Source organism: Nicotiana sylvestris, chromosome 3, assembly GCF_000393655.2.
Source record: "Nicotiana sylvestris chromosome 3, ASM39365v2, whole genome shotgun sequence".
In the NCBI taxonomy this organism is placed as follows: Eukaryota; Viridiplantae; Streptophyta; class Magnoliopsida; order Solanales; family Solanaceae; genus Nicotiana; species Nicotiana sylvestris.
Window position 1 is genome coordinate 188,382,817 of NC_091059.1, and position 20,601 is coordinate 188,403,417.

Below are 20,601 nucleotides of genomic sequence, written 5' to 3' on the forward strand. Positions count from 1 at the left end.
TTTGAGCCCGAGGGGCTGGTGTTGTTCCATGTGATTGCCCGATGGGCTGGTACTGTTTTGAGATGTTGCCCGAGGGGCGGTTTTGTTGATATTATGTCCGAGAGGCAAACTTTTACTTATTATTTACCTTTAAATTACTTGTTTTACCTACTGAAAAAGGGAATTTACTTGATTCTTCACTTTTACTGGTTTTTAAGTGATTTTTTCACTGCTTCGGTATAGAATGCCTTGTGTTTTACGTGTTTTCTTACCTTCAATCATTATTTATATTTATTACTCACTGAGTTGGAGTACTCACTTTACTCCCTGCACCGTGTGTGCAGATTCAGGCGTAGCAGGTCTCGCTCCTGAGTGCTGATCCTTCCAATCCAGGCGGTGTTTTGGAGACTACGAGGTAGTTGTTGGCGTCCTCAGCCCCCGTGTCTCCCTTATCTTATTATTTATATGTTCTTCAAACAGTTGTGCCAGATATTGTATTTAGTAGACTTGTGTTCGGATCCTTAGTTGCTTATGACTTGTGACACCCCGGTCAGGGTGGCGTCGGGTTGGATTCCGCTTTTGTTATCTATGTTTTCGCTACTTATTATCATTAAATCATGTTTTAGACTGTTTTTATATTGTTTGACTGCTTTAACAAGTGAGTTGAGTTTAATTGGCTGGCCTTGTCTTCACGAGAGTTGTCATCACGACCGGGTTCAGGGTTAGGGTCGTGACAAGTTGGTATCAGAGCCTAGGTTACATAGGTCTCACGAGTCATGGGCAGATTTAGTAGAGTCTCGCGGATCGGTATGGAGACATCTGTATTTATCCTCGAGAGGCTGCAGAGACTTTAGGAAAAACTTCATATTCTTGAAATTCTTGTCGTGCGAACTTGTTGGTCTGAGTATTAAACTTCTGTCATTCTATTATCTCAAAGATGGTGAGGACGCGAGCTACCGGACGAGGTGAGCTACCACAAGTGCCACCAGCTGAGGCCACCAGAGGTCGCAGACGCGGTTGTGGCCATGGCAGAGGTAGAGCGGCGAGGGCAGCACCTGTTGATGCACCAGCTGCCCCAGCTTAGGATCAGGCTCCAGCAGCACCAGTTCAGGCACCAGCTATGCCCATCGTAATCCCGGGTCTACAAGAGGCCTTGGTACAGATCTTATCAGTTTGCACTGGACTAGCTCAGGCAGTTTCAGCCACCACAGTAGTAGTTACTTCATAGGCCGGGGGAGGCAATCATATCCCCGCTGCTCGCACACCTGAGCAGGTAGTGCAGGGACTTCAGGCGTCGGGGGCACCTCCAGCCCAGCCGGTTGCACCAGCTCAGGAGTTTGTTGTGCCAGCTATGCCGGATAATGAGCAGTGTCGTCTTGAGAGGTTTGGCAGACTTCAGCCTCCGACATTCAGCGGAGCAAAGGGCGAGGATGCCCAGGGTTTCATGGATAAGTGATAGCGGATGCTCCGTACAACAGTGATTCTTGAGTCTAGTGGTGTGACATTTTTCACCTTTTATTTCTCGGGGGCTGCCTTCACTTGGTGGGAGGCGTATGAGAGGCGTAGGCCTGTGGGAGAAGCATCCCTCACTTTGTAGGACTTCTCAGTTCTCTTCCTGGAGAAGTATGTGCCTCAGTCCTGCAGAGAGGAGCTGCATAGGCAGCTTGAGTGGTTGCGATAGGGGGATATGACTGTGTCACAGTATGAGTCGAGGTTTTCTGAGTTGGCTCGTCATGCCATCTGGATGGTTTCAACAAATCGTGAGAGGATCAGGAGATTTGTTGATGGCCTTACTTATCATTTCCTTATTCTTATGACCAGAGAGAGTGATGGGTGTTACGTTCGAGGAGGTGGTTGATATCACCCGTGAGATTGAGATGGTTCATCGTCATGAGCGAGAAGGGAGGGAGGCCAAGAGGCCTTGAGGATCGGGCAGTTATAGTGGTGCTCCTTCGAGGGGCCAGTTTCAGCATGCTAGAGGCCGTTCTTTCATACCTGTTCAGTCAGCCCGCCCAGGTCATCATGGGGAACTTTCAGGTCATAGTTATCATGGATCTCAGTAGGGCCAGTCATCACTCAGCTCCCTCCCAACTCAGAGTTCATCTCGTGCCCCATCGACTCAAGGTTCTTCTATGTCGAGCGCATCTTCTAGTCACTCCGGTGCGAGAGGTTCCCTTCAGTCCCCTTCTCCAGCACCTGGGAGTTGTTATGAGTATGGCAAGATAGGCTACATGTGGAGGCAGTGTCCTCGTCGTGTTGCTAGTTCGTCCCAGCAGAGGGGTCAGTCTTCGGCTTCAGTGCCAGTTTCTTCACCACCACCCGCTCAACCAACTAGGGGTGGATGTCAGTCAGCTAGGGGTCGCCCCAGAGGGGGAGGTCGATCGGGGGGTGGTCAGGCCCGTTTCTATGCACTCCCAGGTAGATCTGATACTATTGCTTCAGATGCTGTTATCACAGGTATTGTTTCAGTCTGCCACAGAGATGCCTTTGTGTTATTTGATCCTGGTTCCACCTTTTCTTATGTTTCATCATATTTTGCTCGTTATTTGGGTACGCCCCATGAGTTTCTTTCTTTGCCTGTTCATGTATCTACCCCGATGGACGATACTATTATTGTAGACCGTGTGTACCGGTCATGTGTGGTGACTATTGGGGGTCTGGAGACCCGAGTGGATCTATTACTATTAAGCATGGTGGATTTTGATGTCATTTTGGGCATGGATTGGTTATCTCCGTGTTGTGCTATTCTAGACTATCATGCTAAGACAGTCACATTGGCTATGCCGGGTGTGCTATAGATCGAGTGGTGAGGTGTGAGTGATTATGTTCCTAGTAGAGTGATCTCTTTCTTGAGAGCCCAGCATATGGTTGGGAAGGGTTGTCTTTCATACCTAGCGTTTGTGAGGGATATCGGAGCTGAGACTCCCAGTATTGATTCTGTTCTAGTTGTGAGGGATTTTCCCGATGTGTTTCCTGCAGACCTGTCGGGCATGCCATCAGACAGGGATATAGATTTTGGTATTGACTTGGTGCCAGGCACTCAGCCCATTTCTATTCCGCCGTATTGTATGGCACCAGCGGAGTTGAAGGAATTGAAGGAGCAACTTCAGGAGCTCCTAGATAAGGGGTTCATTCGGCCTAGTATGCGCCGGTTCTATTTGTAAAGAAGAAGGATGGCACAATGAGAATGTGCATTGATTATAGGCAATTGAACAAGGTAACAATTAAGAACAAGTATCCTTTGCTTCGCATTGATGATTTATTAGACCAACTTCAGGGAGCGAGGGTGTTCTCCAAGATTGATCTCTATTCAGGTTATCACCAATTGAAGATCAGGGACTCGGATATTCTTAAGACGGCTTTCAGGACCCAATATGGTCATTATAAGTTCTTGGTGATGTCTTTTGGGCTGCCCAATGCCCCAACAGTGTTCATGTATTTGATGAACAACGTGTTCCGGCCTTATCTCGATTCGTTTGTCATAGTCTTCATTGATGATATTCTGGTGTATTCACGTAGCTAGGAGGAGCACGCAGAGCATTTGAGAGTTGTATTGCAGAGATTGAGGGAGGAGAAGCTTTATGCAAAATTCTCCAAGTGTGAGTTTTGGCTTGGTTTAGTCGCTTTTTGGGTCACATGGTGTCTAGTGAGGGTATTCAGGTTGATCCGAAGAAGATAGAGGCAGTTCAGAGTAGGCCTAGACCGTCCTCAGCCATAGAGATTCGTAGCTTTCTTGGTTTGGCAGGCTATTATTGCCGGTTTGTTCAAGGACTCTCATCTATCGCATCGCTCTTGACCAAGTTGACTCAGAAGGGTACTCCATTTGTATGGTCGGATGAGTGTGAGGAGAGCTTTCAGAAGCTCAAGACAGCCTTGGCCAAAGCTCCAATGTTGGTTTTACCATCAGCTTCAGGTTTATATATTGTGTATTGTGATGCTTCGAGAGTTGGGATTGGTTGTGTGTTGATGCAAGAGGGTAGAGTTATTTCTTATGCTTCTCGTTAGTTGAAGCCCCATGAGAAGAACTACCCCATTTATTATTTGGAGTTGGCTGCCATAGTTCATGCATTGAAGATTTGGAGGCATTACTTGTATGGCGTATCTTGTGAGGTGTTCATTGATCATCGCAGTCTTAAATATTTGTTCAAGCAAAAGGATCTTAATTTGAGGCAGTGGAGATGGTTGGAGTTGCTTAAAGATTATGATATCACTATATTGTACCATCCGGGAAAGTCCAATATGGTGGCCAATACTTTGAGCCGAAAGGTAGTGAGTATGGGGAGTTTGGCATATATTCCAGTTGGGGAGAGACCTCTTGCAGTTGATGTTCAGGCCTTGACCAATCGGTTTGTGAGATTAGACATTTCGGAGCCCAATCGGGTATTGGCTTATATGGTATCTCGGTCTTCCTTATATGATCGCATCAGAGAGCGCCAATATGATGATCCGCATTTGCTAGTCCTTAAGGACAGAGTTCAGCATGATGATGCCAGAGATGTGACCATCGGCGATGATGGGGTGTTGAGGATGTATGACCGGATTTGCGTGCCCAATGTGGATGGGCTTCGGGAGTTGATTATGGAGGAGACCCATAGCTCGCGGTATTCCATTCATCCGGGTGTCGTGAAGATGTATCAGGATTTGAGGCAACACTATTGGTGGAGAAGAATGAAGAAAGATATTATAGGATTTGTAGCTCGGTGTCTTAATTTCCAGTAGATGAAATATGAGAATCAAAGACTGGGTGGCTTGCTACAGTAGATGGATGTTCCTGAGTGGAAGTGGGAGAGAATCACTATGGACTTTGTTGTTGGAATTCCACGGACTTTGAGGAAGTTCGATGCTATTTGGGTGATTGTGGATCGGCTAACCAAGTCTGTGCACTTTGTTACTATGTGTACTACCTATTCTTCAGAGCGGTTGGCAGGGATATATATCTGAGAGATTGTTCGCTTGCATGGTGTCCCAGTTTCCATCATTTCAGATAGAGGTACTCAGTTTACTTCGCAATTTTGGAGGGCCATGCAGAGAGAGTTGGGTACTCAGGTAGAGTTGAGCACAACTTTTCATCCTCAGACGGACGGGAAGTCCGAGCGTATTATTCAGATATTGGAGGACATGTTGCGTGCTTGTGTCATTGATTTTGGAGGATCATGGGATGAGTTTCTACCGCTTGTAGAGTTTGCTTATAACAACAGCTATCAGTCGAGTATTCAGATGGCTCCATATGAGGCTTTGTATGGGAGGCGGTGCAGATCTCTAGTTGGTTAGTTCGAGCCCGGTGAAGTTAGGCTACTTGGGACTGATTTGGTACAGGATGCTTTGGTGAAGATGAAGGTGATTCAGGAGAGGCTTCGTGCAGCGCAGTCGAGGCAAAAGAGTTATGCTGATAGGAAGGTTCGAGATGTGTCCTACATGGTTAGCGAGAAGGTTCTGTTAAAGGTTTCACTCATGAAGGGTGTTATGAGATTCGAAAAGAAAGGGAAATTGAGTCCTCGGTTCATTGGGCTTTTTGAGGTGCTTCGGAGGATTGGGGAGGTGGCTTATGAGCTTGCTTTGCCACTCAGCTTGTTGAATGTGCATCCGGTATTTCATATTTCTATGCTCCAGAAGTGTATTGGGGATTCGTCACATGTTTTGGACTTCAGCACAGTTTAGTTGGATGATGATTTGACCTTTGATGTGGAGCCAGTAGCTATTTTGGGTCATCAGGTTCAGAAATTGAGGTCAAAGGATATAGCTTCAGTGAAAGTGCAGTGGAGAAGTCGGCCCGTGGAGGAGGCTACCTAGGAGACCGAGCGGGAGATGCGGAGCAGATATCCTCACCTATTCGAGGCTTCAGGTATGTTTCTTGACTCGCTCGAGGACGAACATTTATTTAAGTTGGGGAGGATGTGACGACCCGGTCAGTCGTCTCATGAGTTACCGCTCCGTTTCCCCTATTTCTGATCTTTATGCTTCGTTATCCATATTTTTGTGGTATCGGGTTGGTCGGATCGAGTCCGGAATGAGTTTGGTGAAGTTTGAGACACTTAGTCTCTTTTAAGAAGGCTTAAGTTGGAAAAGTCAACAGGATATTGACGTATGTGTTAGAATGCTCGGAAGTGAGTTCCGATGGTTCGGTTAGCTTCGGGAGGTGATTTATGACTTAGGAGCACGATCGGAATGGGTTTTAGAGTTGTAGAGAAGATTTAGGCTTAAATTGGCGAAATTGATATTTTGGCGATTTCCGGTTGATATGCGAGATTTTGATATAGGGGTCAGAATGGAATTCCGAGAGTTGCAGTAGTTTCGTTGTGTCATTTGGAATGTGTATGCAAAATTCAGGTCATTCGGACGAGATTTGATAGACTTTTTGATCGAAAGCATAATTTAAGAGTTCTTGGAGTTCTTAGGATTGAATCCTATGTTAAATTGGTGATTTGATGTTGTAGTGAGCATTCCGAAATGTTGAACAAGTTTGAACGATGTCATGAGATGTGTTGGTACAATTGGTTTGAAGTTCCGGGGGTTCCGAGATGTTTTAGGCCGAAAATCATAGCTGTAGCAGGTCCAGAAGGGTTGCAAGCCTCGGAATCCACCCGCCCGGTCCGCACAAAAAGAAGTGCGTCCACGGTATGTGCTGCGTGGACCACACAAAATGAAGTGCGGCCGCGGTGGGGAACGTTTCGCTGGTCCTACTTTGGAAGCTCATATCTTTTTATCTACAAGGAAATTTGAGATGATTCAAAAATTAAAGTTGTAGCCCTTCGTGTCTAGTTTCTAGAAAAGTAAAGATATTGCAATTTGGACATCTGTACAAAAGGTTATGTCCAAAATACTAAAGCTTATCACTGCAGAGGAAAGCCTATGAGGCCGCGGTCATTTTTGTGCGGGCCGCGGTCGATTTTGTGCGGTCCGCGGAGGTGGAATTCTGTGGGGGTACTCTAAAAATACGAGGTTTTGGGTTTTATTTAATATTTTGACCTAGAGAGCTCGGATTTTGGCGATTTTTCGAAGGTTTTTCAAGAAATTCATCGGGGTAAGTGATTTTAACTCAGATTTGGCTAGAATACATGAATCTATCACTGAATTCATCATTTAATTCGTGATTTGAGATGGAATTTGGGAAGAAAATTGTGAAACCTTTCAAAAATGTAAAATGATGATTTGAAGGACCAAATGGTATCGGAATTGGATAATTTTGGTATGGTTAGACTCGTGAGGGTATGAGGATTCTGAAAATGTAAAGTTTACCTGATTCCGATATGTGGGCCCGCGGCTCGGGTTTTGGTAATTTCGGGAACCGTGCCCTTTGTTGATTGTTTTCGCTTGGGCTTTGTTCCCTTAGTATATTGTGATATATTCGTTCTGATTTTGGATAGATTTGATGCACGTGGAGGCCAATTTGAGGGTTAAAGGCGTTGTGAGCTAGAGATTTTAGCCGGTTCGAGGTGAGTAATGATTGTAAATGATGCTCTGAGGGTTTGAAACCCCGGATTTGCACATCGTAGTGCTATATTGAGGTGTGACACACGTTTGATGACAAATGTGGGATCGTGTACTATTGGGGATTGTGACTTGGTCCGTCCTGATTGATAATTTTACCACGTATTTGACTGAAACTTATTTGCTATCATCATGATTTGGGCTGATTGCCATATTTGGGCTTCGTGCCAACTATTTGAACCATTCAGGGATGTTTATTATTATTTTCTCACTATTTTGACTTATTACTTGAACTCAGTCATGTTATTTTCCATTATTTTACTACTCAGCCATTTTTACTCAATTTTAAGATTTAAATGATATTTTAAATGATGTTTTGGGTTGAGAAATATTATTTTACTATTGCCCGAGGGGAGTAAGGCCGAGGGCCTAGTTGTGAGGATACATTGATACTGATATGAGGTCGAGGTCCTGAGATACATAAATATGCCACATGGTGGCTTGATTGATAATAGGCCGAGGGCCTAGATTTGATGCCACGAGATGACTTGATATTGCGCTTGGGTCGTAAGGGGCCCCTCCCGGAGTCTGTACACCCCCAGTGAGCGCGGGTACCCATTGTGATGTGAGATTGAGCCCGATGGACTGACACTGTTCTGAGATTTAAGCCCGAGGGGCTGGTATTGTTCTATTTGAGCCTGAGGGGCTAGTGTTGTTCCATGTGATTGCCCGAGGGGCTGGTACTGTTCTGAGATGTTGTCCGAGGGGCGATTTTGTTGATATTGTGTCCGAGAGGCGAACTTTTACTTATTATTTACCTTTTAATTACTTGTTTTACCTACTGAAAAAGGGAATTTACTTGATTCTTCATTGTTTACTAGTTTTAAGTGATTTTTTCACTGCTTCGGTATAGAATGCCTTGTGTTTTACGTGTTTTCTTACCTTCAGTCATTATTTATATTTATTACTCACTGAGTTGAAGTACTCACTTTACTCCCTGCACCGTGTGTGCAGATTCAGGCGTAGCAGGTCCCGCTCCTGAGTGCTGATCCTTCCAGTCCAGGCGGTGTTTCGGAGACTACGAGGTAGCTGTTGGCGTCCGCAGCCCCGGTGTCTCCCTTACTTATTATTTCTATGTTCTTCAAACAGTTGTACCAGATATTGTATTTAGTAGTCTTGTTCTAGGATCCTTAGTTACTCATGACTTGTGACACCCCGGTCAGGGCGACATCGGGTTGGATTCTGCTTTTGTTATCTATGTTTTCGCTACTTATTATCATTAAATCATGTTTTAGACTGTTTTTATATTGTTTGACTGCTTTAACAAGTGAGTTGAGTTTAATTGACTGGCCTTGTCTTCACGAGAGACGCCATCACGATCGGGTTCGGGGCTAGGGTCGTTACAAACTGTGGACCAAAAAACTTTCCCTACTACAATGGCAACCTCTTATAGTGAAGATAATAGCAAAGATCTCATCATGTACAACAAAAAAACTGTCCTATGCAGGAAGAATTCAGCTTGTCCAAACTATTCTATTTGGTATGCAAGCCTAATGGGCACAACTGTTTGTACTACCCGCTAAAGTCTTAAAGATTGTTGATGCCTACTATAGAAGCTACATATAGTCAGGCTGCAATACCATCATCAAGAAAGTCTTGGTTTCCTGGGATAAAGTATGTGCCCCATGGAGTATTGGAGGTCTTAACTTGACAAATTTATACCTTTGGAATAAAGCGGCTATTGTAAAGACCTACTGGGATCTAGCACATAAGCAGGATAAACTATGGATCAAATGGATTCACACATATTATATCAAAGTTCAATCAATAACTCTGTGGCTATACCTCAATAGGCATATTGGATGGTCAGGAAGATTACAGAAGCAAGGTCTACTCTGGAGGAAGTGCAATGCAATTTTAGAGCTGGAAAGAGTATCACAAGGCAAATATACACACAGCTGATACGAGATGAAGCTAGAGTGCCATGGAAATGTATGATGTTCTCCAATGCTGCTCGACCAAAAGCTAGATTTACTCTATGGTTGCAGGCTTGCAGCTGCAGGGCAGGCTGCTAACTGCTGCTGATAGATTAACCAAAAAAATCCCATCCTAATAAAAAAAATGTAGTTACAAAAAAAGAGAGTAAAATAGTCAAAATCCCATCTTAATTAATTTTTCTTAAGGTATGTGTAGATGAGAATCATGAGTCATGATGAATAATATGAGACAAAGGGAGTAACATTGTTTATTCTAAAAGTTTTGTTATGACATTTACTAACGAATTGAATCTTATGGAGATTTTAACAATACATTTTTTGTGAAGGTAGAGGCAAAATTATATTCTCTCCGTCTATTTTTAGTTGCTCACTTTTGACTTTACACTCCATTTAAGTAAAATTAAATAAAGTACGTGTTTTACAGTTTTACCCATTATAATGATAGCATTTTCAAAAAATTTAGAAAATAATTTGAGGAATGAATAGTTAATGATAAAGGTAAAATAAGAAGAAAAAAAGTTTGTCTTTCTCTTGATTCAGTATAATGACCAAGTAAAAGTGAAAATATATTTTAAATTTAGTAGACAAGTAAAAGTAAACAGAAAATTTAACCCGTTTGGACATTATAAGAAGTTTTTCACATTTTCTCGAAAAATATTTACTTTTTTTCGAATCAATGTTTGGCCATAAAATTTTCAATTTTTACTTGAAAATGAATTTTGGAATTTTATGTAAATTTGAAAACTCCAAAAGGCTGTTTTTCATAATTTTCACTCAGATCACTCATAAAAATTTAAAAATACCCCAAAATTATATTTATGTCCAAATACCACTCTAATTTTCAAATACCATTTTCACTGAGTTTTTTTTTCACTATTGTTTTTTTGGAATTTTACAATTCTTGTGTCCAAACGCCCTCTAAATCACTAATTAGTAAAATGTCACTGCAGTCATTGTTCCTATAAAGCATGTCATGCAAACGTAGCAAGTACAAATCACTTGCTTTTGCTGAATTGTAACAGAAGGTGCACAATATCTATACAAACTGATCTAAAAGACACTAATTTTTTTCAAAAAACAAATTCAACTTTAAAATCGAGCAGATAAAGGAAAAAATAAAATAAAAAAGAACAGGAAAACCTACTTTTTAGAAATGGAAATGGAGGTGTACCCCATTAATCAAGAAAGCTCCATATACGATTTTCGCACCCATCAAACACAAAAGGACAAACTTAATGAAAAATGGGAGAAATCTAAATTGGAATATCACTGAGATTTTTAAATAAAATATACATGATTTATTTACATATTAGGTTCGCCATTGACACATCCAAACGAGTCTAGGTTCAGCTCAACTCAACTTAATTTTGGTAAAAATATAGCTCGACTCGACTCGATTTTATTTGGTTAAAATATAGCTCGACTCGACTCAATTAATTAATTTAATTATAAAAATAAAATATTAATTTTTATCTAGATGTGAGGTAGATGCAAAGTAAATACAAAAAATAAACTCATAAAATAAATGACGCCATATGTTTTATACTAGTTCGAATTCAATGTGAATCCTAGTCCAGTCCCTTTGAGTTGCAAGGAAGTTCTCTCTTTAAGTTCCTTGAAATTTTTCAGTATAGGTGTGTTGATGTTGTTGAACATACACCAACAACTTAGAGTATAAGTATCTTTCGGGGTTTTGATACAATGTCTCACATGTGTTTGTCTCTCTTTCTTCTCTCCACTTATTACATAGTAAATCTAGAATAGACTACAATGCTTGTTTGAAGTAGAATAAAAAGCTTGATAAATTCGATCAAATTATAAGTTTGATGTTGGACCTTTGACTGTGTGTGTAATATATATATATATATATATATATATATATATATATATATATATATATATATGACTTGAGAGAAGATCTTCTTGATTGGAGCAGATCTTTGAGAGATGTGCAACCCAAAGGAGCAACCCAAAGAAATTGGTCCTTGGAATGAACCTTAATTGATTCCTTCCGAAAATAAGGTTGAAACTTTCCTATACTTGGACCTTGAGACACAACGTGATAGATGTTGCTTCCTTGATCAGCGTAACTTGGTATCTTTTGCAAATTCTTCCCTACAATGGGTCTGATATGATTTTCCTTAACTTCTATGATTGAGGATCGAGACTGAATATTGATCTTCTTTGATACCGGTGATTTGGAACCAAGAGCATAATTGATAATTCAATCTTAGCCTTTCTTTTCTGGATCTTTAGTTGGCTCTTAATTCCTTGTTTGGATAGCTTCCAGTTCCTTGATTGCTTGCAATAGGAATGAATTATTTTTCACCATTAAAACATAGACTAACAAGATCCACTTATGTCACCTATACTATAAAAGAACTTAGATGAACTCTGACCGACTAGATACTTTAGGGGTCGTTTGGTATGATGGATAAGCAAAAATAATCACGAGATAAAAATTTAGTATCCCTTGTTTGGTTACTAACTTTGGGATAAGTTATCTCATGATTAAAAAGGATAATTTATATCTGACAAAGGGCGAAATAATAATTTCAGAATAAGTTATCTCAGGATAAAGTAGTAAAATTGATAATCCCAAGATTAATACAACATACCAAACACTCAATAAGAAACAATACCATAATAACTAATCTCAGCATAACTTGTCTTCAAATCAAACGACCCTTTAGAAGTTAAATTAAGCTCCGCTCAGAGTCGACTCGACGATGCTGAATTCACAAGCACGTTATCAACATAGAAAAATAAAAGCAAAAATGAAATGCAAATGAGAAAGGAATGTTGCCTACTACTAATAAGGCCGGGTAAGAAAGAGAGGTAAAATGACTAGCTTAGTAACTTTATTCAATATAAAAGGTTGGCTCAATACCCTATCCGACTTTAAGTGAAGGGGCGCATCCACCGAAGATGGCAGCGGGAAAGACCGGAGCACGAACGAGGTAGCTTATGTTTTTTTCATCCTCACTACCCTAGTTTATAGTCGAATCTAGAGAATATGAACTTCTCACATTCTTCTTTTTGGTACGTTGTTATGAACAACTCTGGTGCTCGATCTTAGGTCTGAGGTATGGGTCGAATCATGATAAAGAAGGTTCGATGGTTGTATAATGCCCAAGCGGAATGGAAAGGATGATTCATTCGGATCGACATAAGAGTCCAACTACATCCATGTTGTATATTTGAAAGAGGTCGACCTCATTACTTCTCTCATGGTACACTTCTCTTCCCGCCGAGCCCCTTTTCTCCTTGGTCCACAGAGACAAAAATGTAGGACCGGTTCCACCCTGATCTCGACATTCAAGCACGAATCCCTTGAGCGCTTCAGCGACGAATAACAGCATGGGTAAAGCACTCTGCTGCGACGAGCAGTCGGTTCTTATTGCATTCACCAAGATAGTCTTGCTCGCTCCTGAACTCTGGGGCGAGTTCAACCACCACCTCCGGGTTTGAGCTTTGCTCGAGCGTAGTGAGCTAACTTCGTGACTGTGCTTAGCTTCCAGCATTGCAAAAAGGATAACCTTTCATTATCTAAGCGCTCTCAAAGGAGGGGTCCCACGAACTTCTTCCGCGAAGGTCAAGCCGTAGTTCGTGTCTTTGGGAGAAGTGGAAGGAGTTACGAGGATGGAGGGCCCTTTGATTGTAAGTGTTCTTATCTATGAGGGGGGTAAGTGCTAAATCCGATAAGCAGAAGGCCTCACCGTAATAATAAGATTTGGTAGAATCTACAAATCTCGAATTTTAAGCACGTGTTTCCATAGGCACTCTAACGTTCCTACTTTCTGGTCCCCACTGCCGACCACTATCTTTGAATTCCTCTCCTCCACTATCTTTTCCTTTTCCTATCCCTCCACTTTCCTATAAAATATAATATTCAATATTTTATTATTTCCCGAAACAATTAAAACGTGTTTAATGGAAAGTTGAAAAAGTCTATTCAACAGGAAGTGTGATAGCGATGGATTTTTCAAAACACCCAAAAAGTTGAGTGTGTAGTAATTTCCTTTATCTACCCTACAACCTTATCGTCTCTACCATTACATTCACATGTTCCTCCTCTTATTTCCTTTTTTATTTTATTTTTTATTTTTATTTTACACCAGAAATAAGTAGAGCCTTCATTTTTCCTTTTCTAGCTCAAAATTTCTGAATAAACAGAACAACTTGTTCAGTTGTAAAATTGTAGTAGAATTTTTTGGGTTTTTTAAAGAAAATGTCAAATTCGCAAAATTCTTTTGACGGCGGCAGAAGACACGGCAAGGCGCCGGAGAGATCGAATTTCGTGCAGACTTGTAATTTATTGAGTCAGTTTATTAAAGGAAAAGCTACTATTAGAGATCTGAATCTCGGAATAGCTGGAAAATCTGAAATCTCAGGTAATAATCTAGTTCATTTATGGAGTTTCCATATATAAAATTATTTTCTCCGCGCAATTCTAATCATCTAAATTGGAAATATGTGGATTGAATATTATATTTTGGGGGTACTGTACCTGTGTACCACGAGGATCTGGTATTTTTTAATTGGAAATAAGGTTGAATTTAATGTTTTAGAAGGAGCAAAAGAAGTCCAAATCTGTAATGAATTAAATATTGCTCCCAAAGAGATCTAAGTTCTCACTTGTACTGTGCACTTCTTCCAGGTAAAAGTGATGTTACAGAAGCTGCAACTATGGATTTATTGACAATTATGGAAAAACCCTCTATTGAAAGTAAAGAACAAGAACAAAAATCCATAGATCCCGTTCGTCAGAGTGCTGCAACAGAATCTTCTAGACATATGGAGGTGGCCGTAAATCAGCCCAGCACGAGGTTTGTCTCGTATACCTTTTACCTGTTGTAACATGTAATCTGCTTAATTTTCAGGCTCACGTATGGTTATTTGTCTTTAAATAATCTGAAAGTGTAAATTTTTTCTCAGCATAGTTATAGCCTGTTTAGTCCAGCTTCTCCAAAGCCAGTTTTTTATTTTCAAAGTTGAACTGTTTGACAAGTTTTTAGGAGGAAAAAAATATTTTTGAGTAGAATTAGAAGTAGTTTTGGAAAAGCATACGAAATAATTTCTCTTCAAAAGCATTTTTTTTAAAAGCATTTTGAGAAAAATACAATGAGGTACTTTTTAAAGCTTGGTCAAACACTAATTGCTGTGTGAAAGTGTTTTTCAAATTAATTAGTCAAACACAACTTGTTCTTGTTAAAAGTACTTTTGAGAATAATACTTTAAACAAAAAATTATTTTTCAAAATAAATAAATTTTTAAATCTTGGCGAAACGGGCTATTAGTTTTTTTGATGTGGAACTGCTTGCGTAGGTTTAACGGTGTATATATATATAGTATATAGTGAATAGAAGGTACTAATTTCACATGTTTATTTATGTTGGTTTCCTTTTTCAGCAAAGAGGCACCAAAGGAGCCTAAGGCAGCACAATTGACTATGTTCTATGATGGTAAAGTGATCGTATTTGATGACTTTCCAGCAGACAAAGCTAGAGCAGTAATGTTATTGGCTAGTAAAGGATGTCCTCAGAGTTCATTTGGCACTTTTCATACTACAACCATCGACAAAATTAACACATCTGCTGCTGCCACTGCTTCTTTGACATGTAATAAAACTGATCAGCTTAAACCAAGTACAGTTTCTATTGCACCACAACAACAAAAGCAGCAGCAACTTCATGTTTCGTACAGTAAAAATGACCAGCTTAAGCCAGGGTCCAGTTCTGCTGCACCGCAAGTACAGCACCAGCAGCTAGTCCATGTTTCTAGTACTAGTAAAACTGATCAGCTTAAGCCAGGATCAACTTCTTCTGCGTCGCAAAAACAGCAGGAGCAACATCAGCAAACGCAGTCACAGACACCTGGAACTAGCAGCTCTGGTGAGCATCTAATTACTTTTGATTGTCATTTTATATAGCAGTATTTGGCTGAATACAATGGAGATCGACCGACTTTTGGCACCTACAAAAAGTACTTTTTTGGTAACATTTTTATGGCTATCAGATTATTTTGTTAAGGATAAAATGCGAAGTTTATGTTAAAAGAGTTTCCAAATGTGGAAATGTGTTACGTACTTTTTTTTAACGGACTAAAAAAATGTAGTATAAAATGAGACAGAGCTAAGTACCACTACTACTAATTTATACTGCATAAGATAATTTTCTAAGACTACTTCTAACATGCATTACATGTTTGGTTTCTCAGAGCTACCTATTGCAAGAAGATCATCACTACATAGGTTTCTTGAGAAGAGGAAAGATAGGTAAGCAATTTATGCAAAATTGTTTGCAAATCGAGCCGAGGGAACAACCCCTTGCAGAGATGTAGGGTAAGGTTGCGTACGATAGACCCTTGTGGTCCAGTCTTTCCCGGGACCCCGTGTATAGCGGGAGCTTAGTGCACCGGATTGTTTGCAAATTGCTTGTTTTTAATTACCTTAGCGTTTAGCCGAAAATCTGACTTATTTCCTTTACATTTTTTTTTCTTGGTGTTTAGGGCAACGGCTAGAGCGCCATACCAAGTTGTACATAATAATCCGTTACCATCATCTTCAAATAATAATGGGGAATCATCTTCCAAGGATTGCGAAGATCAACTCGATCTCAATTTCAAGTTATAGTAAAGAGTCCCCCAGTTGCAATTCCATGAGTTTTTTTAGTTGGCGATTGGATAAAGTAAAGATAGTATAGAATATTGTTGAGATCAGTGATTTCAAGAAATTTTTCCTGCAAAGATTAGCTTACAGATCATCTTTTATGTATTATAGTAATTACTATTATTTATTATCAACCGAATGTTTTGACTTTTCCATTATTTAAATATAATGTTTATTTAATTGTTTGATTTCTCATTTTTCCTTCACGAAGGCGTTATATTTTCTTTGAATCTTCTCAGTATTAGTATTACACTAGGTGAAAACCACAATAATCCATAATTAGTTTATACAAAAAAGGAAAAAAATTCAACAATATGAATAAAAAATTAACAACAAATATTGATAAAATCCCAATATAAATATTTTTAGTAGAATTAGAGCTTTGATAAACAATATTTTTTAATCAAATTTGTAAGAAAATATTTCATATATTCTGTGCGTGGGAAGGCTAATAGAGAAAAAATTGGAAATAAGTTTTTATTTCTCTTTGCTTTTTTGTTTTTATTTTCCTTCAATTGATCTTCTTTTATTTTCTCTCTTCATTTCTTAATCCCTCTCATTTCTCAATCAATCTAAAAAGCCTCTATTATCGACTGCCGCTCTATCCTCTATTTATTTGATCTTTTTATTTTCTTTTTCTCCCTCTGTTTCTTCCTTTATTAATTAAATTTTTTTTTCTTGTTACTTCCTTCATTTATTACTTTTTTTCTTCTATTTCTCCCTAGTCCCTTCTCATACGGTTACTCCAAAAAACAAAAAGTTTTCTCTCTTGATGCTTATAAATTTTTAGGGTTTCCTCTTCATTTTCTTACGCTTATAAGAGTAATAGATTAGCATTGTTTTCCTGGGAGCAATGCAATTTGACCAGGGCCGGCTCTCTAGCAAGTGTATGGGGTAAGGCAATTGCCTTAGGCCCCCAATTTTGGGGGCCCATTTTTAGGAATAATATACTATATTTTATAAGTTTATATATATATATTACTTTTATACTTTTCATATAAAAAGAAAGAAGAACTTTTAGATATACTAATAAAGAAAAAAAGGGCAGTTCGGTGCACTAAGCTCTCGCTATGCACGGGGTCCGGGGAAGGGCCGGACCACAAGGGTCTATCGTACGCAGTCTTACCCTGTATTTCTGCAAGAGACTGTTTTCATGGCTCGAACCCATAACCTTCTGACCACATGACAACAACTTTACCAGTTGCGCTACGGCTCCCCTTCAAATATATTAATAAAGTAAAGCTTAAAATAGTAGGAAAATGGTTTTCAATTGATTTGATTTGACAATTCTAATTTTTACTCCTCTTCCCAAGTAATCCCAACTGTTTCACTTTCATTTCACTCCTCATATTCCAGATATGAGACATACCCTTCTTCCTTCCTCTTTATTCATACTTGTAGGCATATAAATTTTATTAAAATTAAATCCATAAAATAATCGGGACTATATTTTAAAATTCAAGATATATTAGTTCAAATAAATTTATTGGGCTAATATAATTGGATTAATTATAAGTCCAATATATATGGATTAAATAAATAAATCTTAACTCATTGGGCTAACCCATTTAATTGGACAAAGTGATGAGCCCACTTCATTAAGCCCAAGATGTCATCTTCCTAGAGGCCCAGTTTGGTGCCACGTGTCAAATGACGTGGCGCGCCAAGTCAAGCGGAAGAGCCAATAGGACCATGCCACGTGTCAAAATGACAAGGCATGCCAAGTCACACTAAAAAGCCAATGAAATGGCGCCACGTGTGCAAGTGACATGTTCTGGTCAATCAAATGCGGCCATGTCACACTGCAATTTGATTGGTCGGAAAGAGTTTGTTCTTATCATAACTCCTCTTTCCACAACTATAAATAGGGGTCTTCATAACTCAAAAAAGACACCAGAAGTTATAACAAGAAGCAAGAGAGAGCTCGTGGATCAAACACCACAAATTTCTCTACAAGTTTCAAGCTTCAAGCAATCAAGTTCAAGTTCAAGAAATCAAGTTCAAGCTCAAGAACGAAGAACAAATCAAGTTCAAGCTCAAGAACGAAGAACAATTCAAGTATTCAAGATCAAGAACGAAGTCAAATCAAATACAAGGCATTCAAGATCAAGACTACTTGTTTGTGATAAAATTCGTGGCAACAATCAAAATGTTCGTGATGGATAAATCAAATTACTATTCAAGATCAAGCTCAAATGCCCTTGAATTTATATTAGAAAAGTAGAATCAGAGGATTCACAGAGATTGTAACACTCAAATTACTTGAAATTAAATACTACGATTGTTGCGATATTTTTCAGTCTTGATTTTATTTTCTCGAACCAAATTTATTGTCTACAATACTCATCTTCTTTCTACTAGAATTCTTTCTTTCTCCAAGACTCCAACAAGCCAACAACTAGATATTTTGGAATCAAAGTCTTCAAACTTCTTGAATTAGTCAGTCATTAGGTAATATCATTCTATCTGTCTAGTATTATTTTCATTTGTTATTTTTGTTATTTTATTAATTTTACTCCATACTCATTGTTTATTTTTTTTAGAATATAAATATGTCAACAAGAAAATATGCATCCGGTTATTCAAAAATCCAAAAAAAAAGAAAAGTTGAAGAGTTAAAAGAATTTAAAAATTTAAGGTCTCACTTTTTATTTTCGTCTTAGGCCCCGTATAGTGTCTAGCCGCCCCGCATTTGACAACCATGAAACAAATTTTCATAGTTTTGTTTATATTTGACCGGTAAATTCTTGAGAAATTATAATAGCCGCAAGGCCTTTGTGGGATAAAAAGACCTAGAAGTTAAAGTTAGAAAAAGAAAAAAGTATATGAAAATCAATAGAAAAAAACAGAGTCCAAAAACTCAACCAAAGAGATACAATCAATTAATTTATAAAAAGGAAGGAGATAGTTATTTAACTCATATACTAATAATACTACAACTCTTTGTTATCTTCATCTACTATACATTTTTATTGTATGTACTCACGACTTTATATTCCCTTCTCTATTACAGTTTCAATAATACATAGACAATAGAAGAGAGGGAAAAAATAAACCAAGTATAGAGATAAAAAAAAAAAAAAAAGCAAAAAGCAAAATAAGAAAATAACTATCTCGTTTTAGAGAAGTGTCAAACTTATGAACTTGACTCTCGTGATAGCATAATGTCAAGTTCTGCAGACTGGTTCTTTTTGCAATTTCACTCATTTGAAGAGAGGTAGCAATGTTTTAAAAGGCTGGGGCGTGAGGCGAGACGTTTTATCTCTGACGAGGCGAGACGTAAGCTCTGAGACATAGGGTGTAAGTCCCACGAATCTTTAAATTTTACTAACAATTTTAAGATAGTATAAAATAAAAAATAATTATAAAAATTACATTAAAATTGCAAAATTATAACAAATAATTCATTTAAAATACTTATAAATTATAATTCACTATGAATAATACAAAAGGTATGACATACACCATAATATGCAAATTAGCTGCAACGTCGTTACAACTCAAACATCAAAAGTAATGTATTCGATGTGAAATCTTATATGTATCTCTTAAGGAGTAATGAATCTTGAAACAATTTCGATATCATAATTTGATTTTTTTTAAAATACTCGTTTTATTTAATATACTTTCTATTTGAAAGAGAATTTATATAAAAATATAATTCACAATTTAAATATGATTCTCTAGCATAATTTATTTTTAAGTTTCAACAAGTTAATAAAGTGACACATAATTCACCATACTATATATGATAACTAATTATTTGTAAATATTTACTAGCTAATACTGAGCTATTAAATTAATAAGTATTGTATCTCATAAACATGAAAAAATAATATGTAAGAAAATAATTATAAAAAAAGTTATGGACTAATATAATAAAGACATAATAAAAGTTAATAAATAAATACTTTTAAATGAAAGATTTATTTAAAATTTACTATCATAGCAGTCTTAGTAGAAAACATACAATAATTTTTATTTTAATTGTGACATAAAATACTCTCAACTTAATAATTTATGATTAAGAAAAAAGTAATTTTGGATAGCCAACGATTTATTAAGAAAATGTAAGGATTTACAAGGTTAGTTACATGCAATTGCATAAAATTCTATTAGGCGAGCCCAATGCGCTGGGCGTTGGGCGTGTCCGGGGCATAAGCCTCGACGGCCAAGGCGTAAGTCTCACGGAACTAAGCCCCACGCATATGCCCAGGGGCGTTTTACGAATGCTCTGCCCCAGGGCGAGCCTCGGACGAGTCCCAATTCTGTTTTTTAAAACAGAGAGAGGTAGGTCAAGAATCTGATAGTTGTAGCTGCAAAAATGGAATGATCACTTTATCACTTATAGCCAACTATATATATGTTAGAGCATTGTCTTCATCTCCCAAACAACTATTTTTTTCCTGGTACAACAAACTTATTCTTCAACCAACAAAATATTGTATTTGAAAAATAAAAATAAAAAGAGAGTAAGAAAATATTGCATAACTATAATTAGCATCCTTTAAATCAATTTAGCTGATA

The 20,601-nt window shown here is 38.4% G+C and overlaps 1 protein-coding gene across 1 annotated transcript; it reads left to right on the forward strand.

Moving 5' to 3' along the window:
- Positions 1–13,324: 13,324 nt before the first annotated feature.
- On the forward strand, positions 13,325–16,262 carry LOC104242921 (jasmonate ZIM domain-containing protein 1-like). Its single transcript, XM_009798036.2, has 5 exons — positions 13,325–13,798; positions 14,065–14,233; positions 14,817–15,298; positions 15,624–15,681; positions 15,915–16,262. Exons 1-5 carry the CDS (start codon positions 13,636–13,638, stop codon positions 16,036–16,038), a joined length of 996 nt encoding a protein of 331 aa, XP_009796338.1. The 5' UTR covers positions 13,325–13,635; the 3' UTR covers positions 16,039–16,262.
- Positions 16,263–20,601: the final 4,339 nt, after the last annotated feature.

Excerpts from the sequence above, each read along its gene's own strand:
- LOC104242921 (XM_009798036.2), top strand. The coding sequence starts at position 13,636 with ATGTCAAATTCGCAAAATTCTTTTGACGGCGGCAGAAGACACGGCAAG. Across the intron at positions 13,799-14,064 it reads TGGAAAATCTGAAATCTCAG|GTAAAAGTGATGTTACAGAA; the intron begins GTAATAATCTAG and ends CACTTCTTCCAG. Across the intron at positions 14,234-14,816 it reads GTAAATCAGCCCAGCACGAG|CAAAGAGGCACCAAAGGAGC; the intron begins GTTTGTCTCGTA and ends TTCCTTTTTCAG.